Consider the following 14582-nt stretch of genomic DNA (forward strand, 5'->3'; position numbering starts at 1 on the left):
AGCTCATTGTTCTGGGGTTCCATTGTTTTACACATGATAGAAATAGAGCAGGAGGGGGTAAAAGGGGAAGGGAGGGTATTACTAGTCAGGGAAAATGTCACAGCTTTGCTCAGACAGGACAGACTGAGTCTCAGTAGACAAGCCCTATATACAATAGATGGAACTGAGGAATAAGAAAGGAATGGCTATGCTAATGGTTATGTATATTTTAAATAATAATCAGTGGGATTTAAAGGAGTAAATTTGTAGAGAGATCACAGACAGTTACAAGAAAAATAATTTTACCTTTCTACATAGATTGGGAATCCCATACTGTAAAAGGACTACGGTAGATGGGGCAGAGTTTGTCAAACGTGTTCAGGGAAGTTTTCTTAATATATAGACGTTCCAACTAGAGAGCATGTGATACTAAATCTGCCATTAGGGATGAGGCAGAAGTGTGTGTTGGGGAACATTTTGAATCTAATATTGATCATAATTCCATTCGTTTCAAGATAATTATGGAGGACAGGACTAGACCTCGGGTTGAGATTCTAAATTGGCGAAAGGTCAATATTGATGGCATCAGAAAGGATCTGGCAAGTGTGTTTTGGGACAAGTTGTTTTCTGATAAAGGGATGTTTGGGGGGCCTTCAAAAGTCAAATTTTGAGTTTGTGTGTTTCTGTTAGAGTAAAAGGCAAGACAAGACTAACAGGTTTAGGGAACTTTGGCTTTCGAGGGATATGAAAAATAGCTAAGTAAAAGCAGGAGGTGCAGAGCATGTATAGGATGCACTTGAGGGGTATATGAAATGCAAGAGAACACAAGAGGGAAATCAGTGGAGCTAAAAGAAGGCATGAGGTTGCTCTGACAGACAAGTAAAGGGAAATCCCAAGGGCTTCTAAAGAGGAGAAGTTCCAAGAGTGTAGTTGCTAGTACTGAGGAGAAGATGCTTCAGCAGCTGTAAGATCTGAACGTAGATAAGTCACTGGACCAGATGGACTATGCCCCAGCGTTCTGAAAGAGGAGGCTGGAGACTGTGCATGCATTAGTCATGAACTTTAAAGAATCACCAGATTCTGGAATGGTTCCAGAGGACTGGAAAGAAGGAAGGGAGGCAGAAGAAGGGGAATTATAGGCCTGTTAGCTTGGCTTCAGTGGTTGGGAAGATGGTGGAGTCTATTAGTAAGGATGAGGTTTTGGTGTACTTGGAGGCACATGATAAAGTGGGTAAAGGTCAGAATGGTTTCTTCAAGGGGAAATCTTGCCTGACAAATCTGTTGGAATTCTTTGAGGAAATAACAGGTAGGCTACACAAATTCAGTGGATGTTGTTTACTTGGATTTTCAGAAGGCCTGTGACAAGATTCACAGTTTAAAGTAAATTTATTATCGCCTTGCAGGCATGCTCAGTAAATCCAATAACCATAACAGAATCAATGCGCTGACGAGGGCAGAAGAACTAACATGCAAAAGACATCAAGTTGTGCAAATACAAAATAAAAAACAATAATAAATACATTTCAAGAACGTGAGTAAATTTGTTGTGGGAACAGTTCAGTAATGGGCGTGAAGTTATCCCCACTGGTTCAAGAACCTGATGGTTGAGGGTAATAACTGTTCCTGAACCTGGTGATATGAGTCCTGAGGCCCCTATACCTTCTTCCTGATGGCAACAGCGAAAAGAGAATACGACCTGGGTGTTGGGTTCCCCGATGGTGGATGCTGCTTTCCTGCGACAGTGCTCCATGTAGATATGCTCCGAGGTGGTCAGGGCTTTACCTGTGATGGACTGGATTTTCCTTTCAAGGGCACTAGTGTATCCAAACCAGCCTGCGATGCAACCAGTCAATGTACACTTCACTACCCATCTATAGAAGTTTATCAAAGTTTTAGATATCATGCACTATCTTCCAAACTTCTAAGGAAGTACAGACGTGGCCATGCTTTCTTCGTAATTGTACTTGCATGCTGGGTGCAGTCTCTGAAATGATAACACCGAGGAATTTAAAGTTACTGATCCTCTCCACCTCTGATACCCTGAAGAGGACTGGCACCTGAACCTCTGGTATCCTCCTCCTGAAGTCTTGCTGATGTTGAGAGAGGTTGCTGTGGCACCACTCACAGATTTTCAATCTCCCTCCTATATGCCAATTCATCACCACATCACAATTCATCATAGATTTGGCCTACGACAGTCAGCAAATTTAAATTTCAAAGTAAATTGTATATCAAAGCACATACACATCACCATATACAACCCTCAGATTTTCTTGTGGACATACTCAATAAATCCAATAACTATAATACAATCAATAAAAGACTGCAGCAACAAGGCTATGGCATTGGAGCTATACTAAACCATATAGTCATAAGCATAAAGCGAGTAGTGTACAGACTAAGCAGACAGTCTTGTGCTGTACTTGTGTTGATGAAGATTGGGGAGATGTTGCCAATCTCAACTAAGTGGGGTTTCCAACTGAGGAAATTGAGGATCTAATTGCACAAGGAGATATTGAGGCCAAGGTTTTGAAGCTTGTTGATTAGTTTTGAGGGGATGATAGTATTGAATGCCAAACTAGTCGATAAAGAGCATCTTTGCTGTCCAGATGTCCCATGGTTGAGAGAAAAGCCAATGAAATTGGATCTATTGACCAGTTGTGCCAGTGCCAGTAGGCAAATAGGAGCAGATACAAGTTGTTTCAACACCAACCCCTGAAAGAACTTCCTCACAGTGGACATTAAGTGCTACTGGATGGGATGTAATGTTAAAATTGTACAAGGCATTGGTAAAGCCGAATTTGGATTATCGTGTACAGTTCTGGCCACCGAATTATAGGAAAGATGTCAACAAAATAGAGAGTACAGAGAAGATTTACTAGAATGTTTCCTGGGTTTCAGCACCTAAGTTACAGGGAAAGGTTGAACAAGTTAGGTCTTTATTCTTTGGCCCACAGAAGGTTGAGGGGGGACTTGATAGAGGTATTTAAAATTATGAGGGGGATAGATAGAGTTGACGTGGATAGGCTTTTTCCATTGAGAGTAGGGGAGATTCAAACAAGAGGACACAAGTTGAGAGTTAGGGGGCAAAAGTTTAAGGGTAACATGAGGGGGGACTTCTTTACTCAGAGTGGTAGCTGTGTGGAACAAGCTTCCAGTAGAAGTGGTAGAGGCAGGTTCCGTATTGTCATTTAAAAGTAAAATTGGATAGGTATATGGACAGGAAAGGAATGGAGGGTTATGGGTTGAGTGCGAGTCAGTGAGACTAGGTGAGAGTAAGTGTTCGGCACGGACTAGAAGGGCCAAGATGGCCTGTTTCCGTGCTGTAATTGTTATACAGTTATATATGGATGATAATCATTGAGGCGGGTTACCACATGCTTTTTGGGTACCAGTATAATTGAAGCAGGTGGGTACCTCAGATTGGGTTCACCCTCCTGAAGGATGCTTTCACATTGGCCTTAGGTGCCGCACGTGAGACTGGAACAAGATATTACAGGAAAAATACTAATATCGATAGACCTTTTTTTTCCCACACTACATCTCCATAATTTGGATGACAGAATTGATGGCTTTGTGGCCAAGTTTGCAGATGATACAAAGATAGGTGGAAGTGCAGGTAGTGTTGAGGAAGCAGAGAGTCTGCAGAAGGTCTTGGACAGATTGGGAGAATGTGCAAAGAAGTGGCAGGTGGAATATAGTGTAGGGAAGTGTATAGTCATTTACTTCGTAGAAAGAATAAAGACATAGACTATTTTCTAAACGGGGAGCAAATTCAAAAATCGTAAGTGCAAAGAGATTTAGGAAATCCTGCACAAGGACTCACAACAGTTAACATGCAGATTGTCAGTGGTAAGGAAGGCAACTGCAATGTTAGCATAGGTTTTGAGAGTACTAGAATATATGAGCAAGGATGTGATGCCGAGGATTTAAGGTATTGGTCAGACCCACTTGAAGTACTGTGAGCAGTTTTGGGCCCCTCATTTAAAAAAAAAGATTTGCAAGCATTAGAGAGGGTGTATGAGGAGCGTTTGATGGCTCTGGGTTTGTATTCACTGGAGATGAGAAGAATGAGGGGGTATCTCATCGAAACCTATCGAATATTGAAAGGCCTAGATAGAGTGGATATGGAGAGGTTTCCTGTAGTGGGAGAGTATAGGGCCAGAGGGCACAGCCTCAGAATAGAGGACCCATCCATTTACAAAAGAAATGAAGATGAATTTCTTTAGCCAGAGGGTGGTGAATCTATGGAATTCATTGCAAAGGACAGCTGTGGAGGCCAAGTCATTGAGTATTTTAAAAATGAGATTGAAATATTCTTGATTAGTCAGGGTGTCAAAGGTTACAAAGAGGAGGCAAGAAAATGGGGTTGTGAAGGATAATAAATCAGCCACAGCAGAGCAGGCTCGATAGGCCGAGTGGCCTAATCCTGCTCCTATGTCTTATCAAAAGATAGCAAAATTGTGGTCCTACTTGAGGATCAGCATGGTCATCTACGTATGGGGCAAAAGAGGTGGAGGAGATCTTAAATTGATTTTTTTGTATGTTTCTAATAAGGATGTGAATGGAGGTAAAACCACAGTGGACCATATCCAGATTAAGGTATGGGAGGTGTTTGCTATCTTAAGGCAAATTAGGGTGAATAAATCCCCTTGGATCTTGTGAAAAGATAGTTCAGAAATTGCAGAGGCCCTGGCAGAAGCATTTAAAATGTCCTTAGCCATGGGTTAGGTGATAGAGGACAGCTAATGTCATTCCATTTTCAAGAAAGGTTCTAAGAATTAGCTAGGATATTATAGGTTGATGAGTCTGACGTCAGGTAAATCATTGCCCCATCCCCTCCTATCCTTCCCCATTCCTGTTTCCCCTCTCACCTTATCTCCTTGCCTCCCCTACACATCCCTCTGGTGCACCTCTCCCTTCCCTTTCTTCCACGGTCTATCATTCCCTCTTCTCCAGACTTTTATCTTTTCCTCACCCTCACAACTTCACTTATCACCTTTCACTGTCCTCCTTCCCCCATCCTTTCCAGTCCTGATGAAGGGGCTCAGCCTGAACTAACAACTGTTTATTCTTTTCCATAGCTGCTGTGTTCCTCCAGCATTTTGAGTGTGGTGCTTTCAATTTCCAGCATCTGCAGATGTCCCAGTGTTTGTAGGTAGTCTGAATCTCAGTTAGGCGGGGGTCACTGCTGTTCAGTAGACCATTTTCAAAGATCCTTTCCAGGTTACAAAAAAAGTTCACAGTCAAACATTCCTGGCTATGAGAAGGGCCCTCCTCAACATAGTCTCAGTGCAAAGCCAGTCACACTCCCACTGAATGCTCCTTTGAGATGGCAGCAGTGCGGATGAGAAGATTAGCTAGCATATTATAGACCGTTCCTTTACCAAGCAGTGGTCTCTGTCAGGGTCCCTCCTACACAGCTGGGCCACAGCTCTGTGGGTTTTCCTCAGAGACACACACCAAGATAAACATCAACTGCTGCTGGAAGACTCACAGCTTTACATCAGATGCATTTTGACCAGAACTTTTTGGTCTTACAGCACAAGGAGCTATTTCCAGCTGAGGATTCTAGACCTGCTCATTCCAAACTGCAGGAGTATGTCTGAGGGACACCCTGAAGCTTGGTGCTGCAACTGCAAGGTCTCCAAGGTGTAAGAACACACTCCATGTTTTTCACACCACTGGACACAAGAGCCAGGTACAGTAACCGACTGTCAAACATTTCAATTTAGTAATGAAAGATTAACACTTTGTTGACTGTAAGCAAATCTGTTGAGATGTTAACAAAGGAATGTCTTGTTTTGTTGTAAATTCTAACAAAAGGATTTTATGGATTTTAATCTGATTTTGCAATGAGTAGTTTGCATCATAGTCAACCTCTTCAATTGAACTCCCAGCCCCTCCATGTTATACATCCCTTCTGCAGACTAGAATTGAGATTGGATACTGGACAGAACACCAAGACGAAGCTACTTGGGCAAAATAGTCTTCACTGTGATGCAGCAGGTTATTTGACCATAGAACTATCGGTGCTGATCGCCGTTTTCTTTTTTTAAAAAAGGGCCTTTATCCATATCGGCTGCCTGCCCCTTTTTCCGATGATGTGTTCATACCAGGGGGTCTGATGTCAAGGGGAGAGTCTCCTCTGGCTCACTGGACTGGAGCACAGCCTGGACAGTGAGGAACAAACAATTTAGAATTGCAAGTGAGCATTGTTAAGCAGTAAATGAGTCAATTTTTCTGCCATTGCACACAAAAAGTTAAGATTTGTGTTAAATCCTTAAGCTTTTTTAAGAAATGGGCAATCTCCCACACTGGGTAGAGAAAAGATGTTCACAGCTGGTGACTGGCAGTGGGACTCCTAGCTGCTTTTTCCTTTGCCCTGAGTCATAGGTGGAGACCCACACTGCTGCCCTAGGCTGATACCAACCAACATACAGAATGAAATGTAGCATTATATTGGCTTTGCATTGAAATTAAAAGCCTGTCTCAAAGTATAAATCTATATAATCTCTCATCCACACTGATCAAACAAAAAGATGTCTTGGGTGCAAGCATTCAAATATCTTGAAGGTCATTAATCTCTGCAGGGATTATCATCATAACCTACACAATGTGAAGTATAAAGATAACAGGCTGTGAAGAGACACACAGCAAAATGTCAAAGCATGTTCTTCTCCAATGACTCCAATAACATGACTTGTTTTACCTCATGTCTCTGTAGATACATTAGCAACATTTAAGAAACTCTTAGATAAAGATGGATGATAGAAAATGGGAGGGCTATGTAGGAGGGAAGGGTTAGACTGATCAGAGTAGATTAAAAGGTCAGTGCAGCATCGTGAGCTGAAGGGCCTGTACTGTGCTGTAGCATTCTGTGAATTTCTCCTTTCTTTTAACCTTACTGACCAGGTGTGGCCTAAGTTTCCGGTGAACTGAATGATTCCCGCTTTAAGTTTCTCACAGTGTCTTGAGGATGCTGTGAATATGATAAGGTTTCAATAAAAGCAGGCATCAGTGAAGGACTTTATGAGAAAAAGGTACAGTGAAAAATTTTTTGAATCTGTTAATACAGATTAAATCATTACATGGTGTATCAAGGTGGTACAAAGCAAAATAAAGAACCTCTATTGGGGAAAGTAAAGAGAAATGCAGACACTTATCCTACTCCAGTCAGCTCCATTGTTATGCTGTCAGCCAACATTCTTAATCCAACTCACTGTAGCATACAATCATGGGTGACCTGAGGCAGTTCACTGGAGAGTGCTGCACAGAGGTGATATCTGTTGGTCAAGTGCTGAATTGTGCCCTCTTCTCTCTATGCCGGAGGTTTGAATGAATGTTGAAAGATCCCTGAGGTAGCATTTGAAAAGCAACAAGCATTTTCTGCTCTGACAATATCCCTCCCCAACACTGTAATCAAAGTCAGTCATCTTACATATGATGAAATTTTGTGCATAATATAACTTAATTGTTCCAAATCAGACAGCAATATTAGAGAGGAAAAACTTTACAACCAAACAGAACCCTCAACTTCATTTTATTTATAAAATACACATAAATAATAAAAGTATAAACATTTTAATATATTAAAATATATGCACAATTCAAAATAAGTTGCAGCAGAAACTGCAGAGATTTGGCATTCACCTAAAATATCCCTTCTGTACTCTAAAGCTGCCAATTATTATAGACAGTCCCTTGTATCACATCTGTGTCATCACTGATGCACACTGAGATTGTTCAGCCCTGGAGAGCACTGTTGAGCTTGTTCTAAGCCCAGTGTGTAGATCTGGAAATTATGCTTGGGTTATATTACAGAGGAAATGAGACTGTAGGTGCTGGAACCTGGAGCAACAACAAACTGTTGGAGGAACTCAGCAGGTCATGCAGCTTCTGTGTAAGGAAAGGAATTGTCAATGTTTAGTTTGAAACCCTGCTGAGCTCGTCCAGCACAATGCTATAATACCACTGTGTGAGATGTACAGCCAGCAGTTTGGCATCTCTGAAAATAAGCAGTCACTCACGTTAAAGCTCTGCATAACTGTCTACTCCTCACAACCGCACTCAAGTAAAAACAACATTGACCCTAGAGGAAAAATGGACACCACTCAAATATTGACAGGAGGCAGCAGACTTGGAGTGATATAATAGTGTTTCCATGAAGTATGTTTACGCAAATACATGCAGCCAAAATGAAAAAAATCCTAAATAAATGCATCTCATTAGAAAATTAAATATTAATAACTTAAGCAATGGCACATTAAACTCTCCATTTAAAGCAAAGTTGAATACAGGAATCCTCAGCAGGCACATACTTCACACACAGTAACACATAGCTCTGCTGAGTTCTGCTTGACCCCAGGACAGCAGTACTGCACCATGGAACGGGACGACATCCCAAAAAAACATCATATTTCCTGAAGAATCCCAAGACTTGTGCACTCATTTGTCTGCACACAAAGCAGTAATCAGCAGCGGATTTGGGCCAGACAAATAAAGATTAACTAAGAGGAGTTGGCTGAATGTGATTGCTTGTCATTGAGACCTTTACTCAGTTGCTGCTGGTGTTCTGGGTCTCTCCTCAATCTGTAGTTGTTCAACATATTGCAGAAGAGTTCGTACCAGAAAAATACAAGTCCAGTGGAAAAGGCAGCTTTTACCATGCTGGGTGACAAGCCCTTGTAGAATCCTCTCAGCCCCTCATTCTGAGCCACCTGAAACACACAATCCAGGAACCCTTTGTAGGTTTGTACCTGAAACACACAAAGCACAAAGACATAGGAGTTATCACTGGTACTCCTACCCTGCTACATGTCATCTCCCCATGCCTACACCATGTTTTCCATCCTTGAGCTATCCCAACCCAGCGTACCCTGCACTGACTCATTTTGTCCTGTGTACTGAAACTATTGCGTTCAGCTCTGCCAACCGGAGGACGTTTCTGGAAATGATAGTGACATTGAGCGTGTTGTTAGGCCACCTGGTCCAGTTTGCTGTACCAGACTGCAGTCACATAGGGCAAAGCAGTTGATAAAGTGGCAAGTTTCCTTCACTAAGGCATCAGCTATCTTTTTATACAGATATTCCAATATTTAGAAACATAGAAAACCTACAGCACAATACAGGCTCTTCAGCCCACAAAGCTGTGCTGAACATATCCTTACCTTAGAAATTACCTAGGGTTACCCATAGCCTTCTAATTTTTTAAGCTCCATGTATCTATCCAGGAGTCTCTTAAAAGACCTTATTGTATCCGCCTCCACCACCGTCACTGGCAGCCCATTTCCCACTCATAACAACATCAGAAATAGGAGCAGGAATAGGCTATCCGGCCCATCGAGCCTGATCGATCAATAAGATCATGGCTGAATTGTCTGTAAACTCAGCTCCACCTACCTGCCTTTTCCCCATAACCCTTACTATGTAAAAAACTATCTATTTCTTAAATATATTTAGTGAGGAAGCCTCAATTGCTTCCCTGGGCAGAGAATTCCACAGATTCACCACTCTCTGGGAAAAACAGTTTCTCCTCATCTCCGTCCTAAATCTTGAGGCAATGTCCTCTACTTCTAGTCTCACCTACCAATGGAAACAAATTTCCTACTTCTATCTTATCTATCCCTTTCAAAATTTTGTATGCTTCTATAAAATCCCCTCACATTCTTCTGAAGTCCAGAGAGTACAGTCCCAGGCGACTCAATCTCTCCTCATAGGTTAACCTCTTCATCCCTGGAATCAACCTGGTGAACCTCTTCTGCACCGCCTCCAAAGCCAGTATATCCTTCCTCAAGGATGGAGACCAGAACTGTACACAGTACTCCGGTGCGGCCTTACCACTACCCTGTATAGTTGCAGCATGACCTCCCTGCTCTTGAATTCAATCCCTCTAGCAACGAAGGCCAACATTTCGTTTGCCTTCTTAATAACCTGTTGTACCTGCAAGCCAACTTCTTATGATTCATGAACAAGCGCTCTCAAGTCCCTCTGCACCACAGCGTGCTGCAGTCTTTCACCATTTAAATAGAAACATAGAAAACCTACAGCACAATACAGGCCCTTCAGCCCACAAAGTTGTGCCAAACATATCCCTACCTTAGAAACTACTGGGCTTACCCATAGCCCTCTATTTTTCTAAGCTCCATGTACCTATCCAAAAGTCTCTTAAAAGACCCTATCGTATCCGCCTCCACCACCGTTGTTGACAGTCCATTCCATGCATTCACCACTCTCGGCATAAAAAACTTAACCCTGACATCTCCTCTGTACCTACTGCTGAGCACCTTAAACCTGTGTCTTCTTGTGGCAACCATTTCAGCCCTGGGAAAAAGCCTCTGACTATCCACACCATCAATGCCTCTTATCATCTTATGCACCTCTCATCCTCCATCACTCCAAGGAGAAAAGGCTGAGTTCACTCATCCTATTCTCATAAAGCATGCTCCCCAATCCAGGCAAAATCCTTGTAAATCTCCCCTGCACCCTTTCTATGGTTCCCACATCCTTCCTGCAGCAAGGCACCAGAACTGAGCACAGTACTCCCAAATGAGGTCTGACCAGGGTGCTATATAGCTGCAACATTACCTCTCGGCTCCTAAATTCAATTCCATGATTAATGAAGGCCAATATACCGTACGCCTTCTTAATCACAGAGTCAACCTGCGCAGCTGCTTCAAGCGTCCTATGGACTCTGACCCCAAGATCCCTCTGATCCTCCACACTGTCAAGAGTCTTACCATTAATACTATATTCTGCCATCATATTTGACCTACCAAAATGAACCACCTCACACTTATCTGGGTTGAACTCCATCTGCCACTTCTCAGCCCAGTTTTGCAACCTATCAATGTCCCGCTGTACCCTGACAGCCCTCCACACTATCCACAACACCTCCAACCTTTGTGTCATCAGCAAACTTACTAACCCATCCCTCCACTTCCTCATCCAGGTCATTTATAAAAATCATGAAGAGTAAGGGTCCCAGAACAGATCCCTGAGGCACTCCAATGGTGACCGACCTCCATGCAGAATATGACCTGTCTACAACCACTCTTTGCCTTCTTGTTGGCAAGCCAGTTCTGGATCCACAAAGCAAGGTCCTCTTGGATCCCATGCCTCCTTACTTTCTCAATAAGCCTTACATGGGGTACCTTATCAAATGCCTTGCTGAAATCCATATACACTACATCTACTGCTCTTCCTTCATCAATGTGTTTAGTCACATCCTCAAAATATTCACTCAGGCTTGTAAGGCACGACCTGCCCTTGACAAAGCCATGCTGACTATTCCTAATCATATTATGCCTCTCCAAATGTACATAAATCCTGCCTCTCAGGATCTTCTCCATCAACTTACCAACCACTGAAGTAAGACTCACTGGTCTATAATTTCCTGGGCTATCTCTACTCCCTTTCTTGAATAAAGGAACAACATCCGCAACCTTCCAATCCTCCAGAACTGATGATGCAAAGATCATCGCCAAAGGCTCAGCAATCTCCTCCCTCACCTCTCACAGTAACCTGGGGTACATTTCATCTGGTCCTGGTGACTTATCCAACTTGGTGCTTTCCAAAAGCTCCAGCACATCCTCTTTCTTAATATCTACATGTTCGAGCTTTTCAGTCTGCTGCAAGTCATCACTGCAATCACCAAGATCCTTTTCCATAGTGAATACTGAAGTATTCATTAATTACCTGTTATTTCCTCCGGTTCCATACACACTTTCCCACTGTCACACTTGATAGGTCCTATTCTTTCACATCTTATCCTCTTGTTCTACACATACTTGTAGAATGCCTTGGGGTTCTCCTTAATCCTGCCCGCCAAGGCCTTCTCATGGTCCCTTCTGGCTCTCCTAATTTCCTTCTTAATCTCCTTCCCGTTTACCTTATAATCTTCTAGATCTCTAACATTACCTAGCTCTCTGAACCTTTCGTAAGCTTTTCTTTTCTTGACTAGATTTATTAGAGCCTTTGTACACCACAGTTCCTGTACTCTACCATAACTTCCGTCTCATTGGAATGTACCTATGCAGAACTCCACACAAATATCTCCTGAACATTTGCCACATTTCTTCCGTACTTTTCCCTGAGAACATCTGTTCCTAATTTAAGCTTCCAATTTCCTGCCTGATAGCCTCATAATTCCCCTTACTCCAATCAAGTGCTTTTCAAACTTGTCTGTTCCTATCTCTCTCCAATGCTATTGTAAAGGAGATAGAATTATGGTCACTATCTCCAAAATGCTCTCCCACTGAGAGATCTGACACCTGACCAGGTTCATTTCCCAGTACCAAATCAAGTCTCTCCTCTTGCAGGCTTATCTACATATTGTGTCAAGAAAGTTTCCTGAACACACCTAACAAACTCCACCCCATCCAAACCCCTTGCCCTAGGGAGATGCCAATCGATATTTGGGAAATTAAAATCTCCCATTACGACAACTCTGTTATTATTACACCTTTCCAGGATCTGTTTCCCTATCTGCTCCTCGATATCCCTTTTACTATTGAGTGGCCTATAAAAAACACCCAGTAAAGTTATTTTAAGAGCAAACACAAGGAAATCTGCAGATGCTGGAAATTCAACCAACACACACAAAATGCTGGTGGCGACGAAGGTTCTTGGCCCGAAACGTCGACAGTGCTTCTCCCTATAGATGCTACCTGGCCTGCTGTGTTCCACCAGCATTTTGTGTGTGTTGTCAGTAAAGTTATTGACCCCTTCCTGTTCCCAACTTCGACCCAAAGAGACTCGGTAGACAATCCCTCCACGACATCCACCTTTGATCAACAGTGCCACGCCCCCACCTCTTTTGCCTCCCTCCCTGTCCTTTCTGAAACATCTAAAACCTGGCACTTGAAGTAACCATTCCTGCCCCTGAGCCATCCAAGTCTCTGTAATGTCCACCACATCATAGCTCCAAGTACTGATCCATGCTCTAAGCTCATCTGCTTTGTTCACAACACTCCTTGTGTTAAAATACACATCTCAATCTGTCCATCTAAGCGTGTCCCTTCTCTATCACCTGCCTATCTTCCCTCACACACTGTCTCCAAGCTTTCTCTATTTGTAAGCCAACTGCCTCTTTCCCAGTCTCTTCAGTTCAGTTCCCACCCCTCAACAATTCTAGTTTAAACTCTCCCCAGTAGCCTTAGCAAACCTCCCCGCCAGGATATTGGTCCCCTTGGGATTCAAGTACAACCCGTCATTTTTGTACAGGTCACACCTGCCCCAAAAGAGGTCCCAATGATCCAGAAATCTGAATCCCTGCCCCCTGCTCCAATCCCTCAGCCACCCATTTATCCTCCACCTCATTCTATTCCTGTACTCACTGTTGTGTGGCACAGGCAGTAATAGTGAGATTACTACCTTTGTGGTCCTGCTTCTCAACTTTCTTCCTAACTCCCTGTAGTCTTTTTCAGGACCGCTTTCCTTTTCCTACCAATGTCATTGATACCAATATGTACCACGACCTCTGGCTGTTCTCCCTCCCACCGCAGGGTATCTTGGATGCAATCTGAAACACAAAAAATAATAATCTGTTCTTCTATTATTCCTTCCAAAGTGGATGATCTCGAATTTACCAATGTTGTATTCCATCTGCCAGACCTTGGTCCACTCACTTAACCTATCTATATGCCTCTGCAGACTCTCCACATTCTCTGTACAATTTACTTTTCCACTCAGTTTCGTGTCATCAGCAAATTTTGCTACGCTACACTCAGCGTAAAAAAACTTATCCGACATCTCCTCTGTACCTACTTCCAAGCACCTTAAAACTGTGCCTTCTAGTGTTAGCCATATTTGTGGTCACTTAATAAGGTTAATGTGTGGATAGAACTGAGGAACAGTAAGGGCAAAAGGACCCAAATGGGTGTTGTCTACAGGCCACCTGTACAGCATGGATATTGGGTGCAAGTTGAATAGGGAGTTAACACTGGCATGTGGCAAAGGTAATGTCGCAGTAGTTATGGGGGATTTCAACATGCAGGTGAACTGGGAGAATCAGATTGGTGCTGGACCACAGGATAGGGAGTTTGTAGAGTGTCTATGGGTTGCATTCTTGGAACAGCTTGTACGAGAGCCGACCAGGGACAAGACTATTCTGGATTTAGTGTTATGTAATGAACAGGATTTGATAAATGATCTCGCAGTAAAGGAGCTATTAGGAGGTAGTGATCACAATATGATAAGCTTTTATCTGCAATTTGAGAAGGATAAGGGCAGCTCGGAGGTGTCAGTGTTGCAGTTGAACAGGGGAAACTATGGAGCCATGAGGGAGGAGCTGGCCAAAGTTGACTGGACAGATAGCCTAGCAGAAAAGACAGTAGAACAGCAATGGCAGGTATTCTTGGGAATAATGCACAAGGTGCAAAATCAGTTCATTCCCCAGAGAAGGACAGATTCAAAGGGGGGAAAGGGGCCTCAGTGGTTGACAAAGGAAGTCAGAGATTGCATAGCATTAAAAAAAAAGGAAATATGACAGAGCTAAGGTGAGTGGGAGGACAGATGATTGGGAAGTTTTTAAGGAACAACAGAACTTAACTTAAAAGACAATGCGGGGAGAAAAAATGAGGTACGATCGCAAGCTAGCTAGG

The 14582-nt window shown here is 42.9% G+C and overlaps 1 protein-coding gene across 2 annotated transcripts in view; it reads right to left on the reverse strand.

Annotated features, from left to right (window-relative positions):
* Positions 1–7504: 7504 nt before the first annotated feature.
* The window catches only part of slc25a19 (solute carrier family 25 member 19), a 29315-nt gene continuing 22237 nt past the window's right edge, over positions 7505–14582 (reverse strand). The window contains exons 6-7 of one of the 2 annotated variants that reach the window (XM_073026676.1): positions 13354–13501; positions 8624–8738 (exon numbers count right to left, since the gene is read on the reverse strand). In XM_073026676.1, coding sequence (XP_072882777.1) covers positions 13403–13501 — 99 coding nt within the window. In that variant the 3' untranslated portion in view covers positions 8624–8738; positions 13354–13402. Of the gene's footprint in view, positions 8739–13353; positions 13502–14582 lie in introns of both variants that reach the window. The other variant, XM_073026675.1, reaches the window with a different exon arrangement.

This window comes from Hemitrygon akajei, chromosome 22 (assembly GCF_048418815.1).
Source record: "Hemitrygon akajei chromosome 22, sHemAka1.3, whole genome shotgun sequence".
NCBI classification, from domain to species: domain Eukaryota; kingdom Metazoa; phylum Chordata; class Chondrichthyes; order Myliobatiformes; family Dasyatidae; genus Hemitrygon; species Hemitrygon akajei.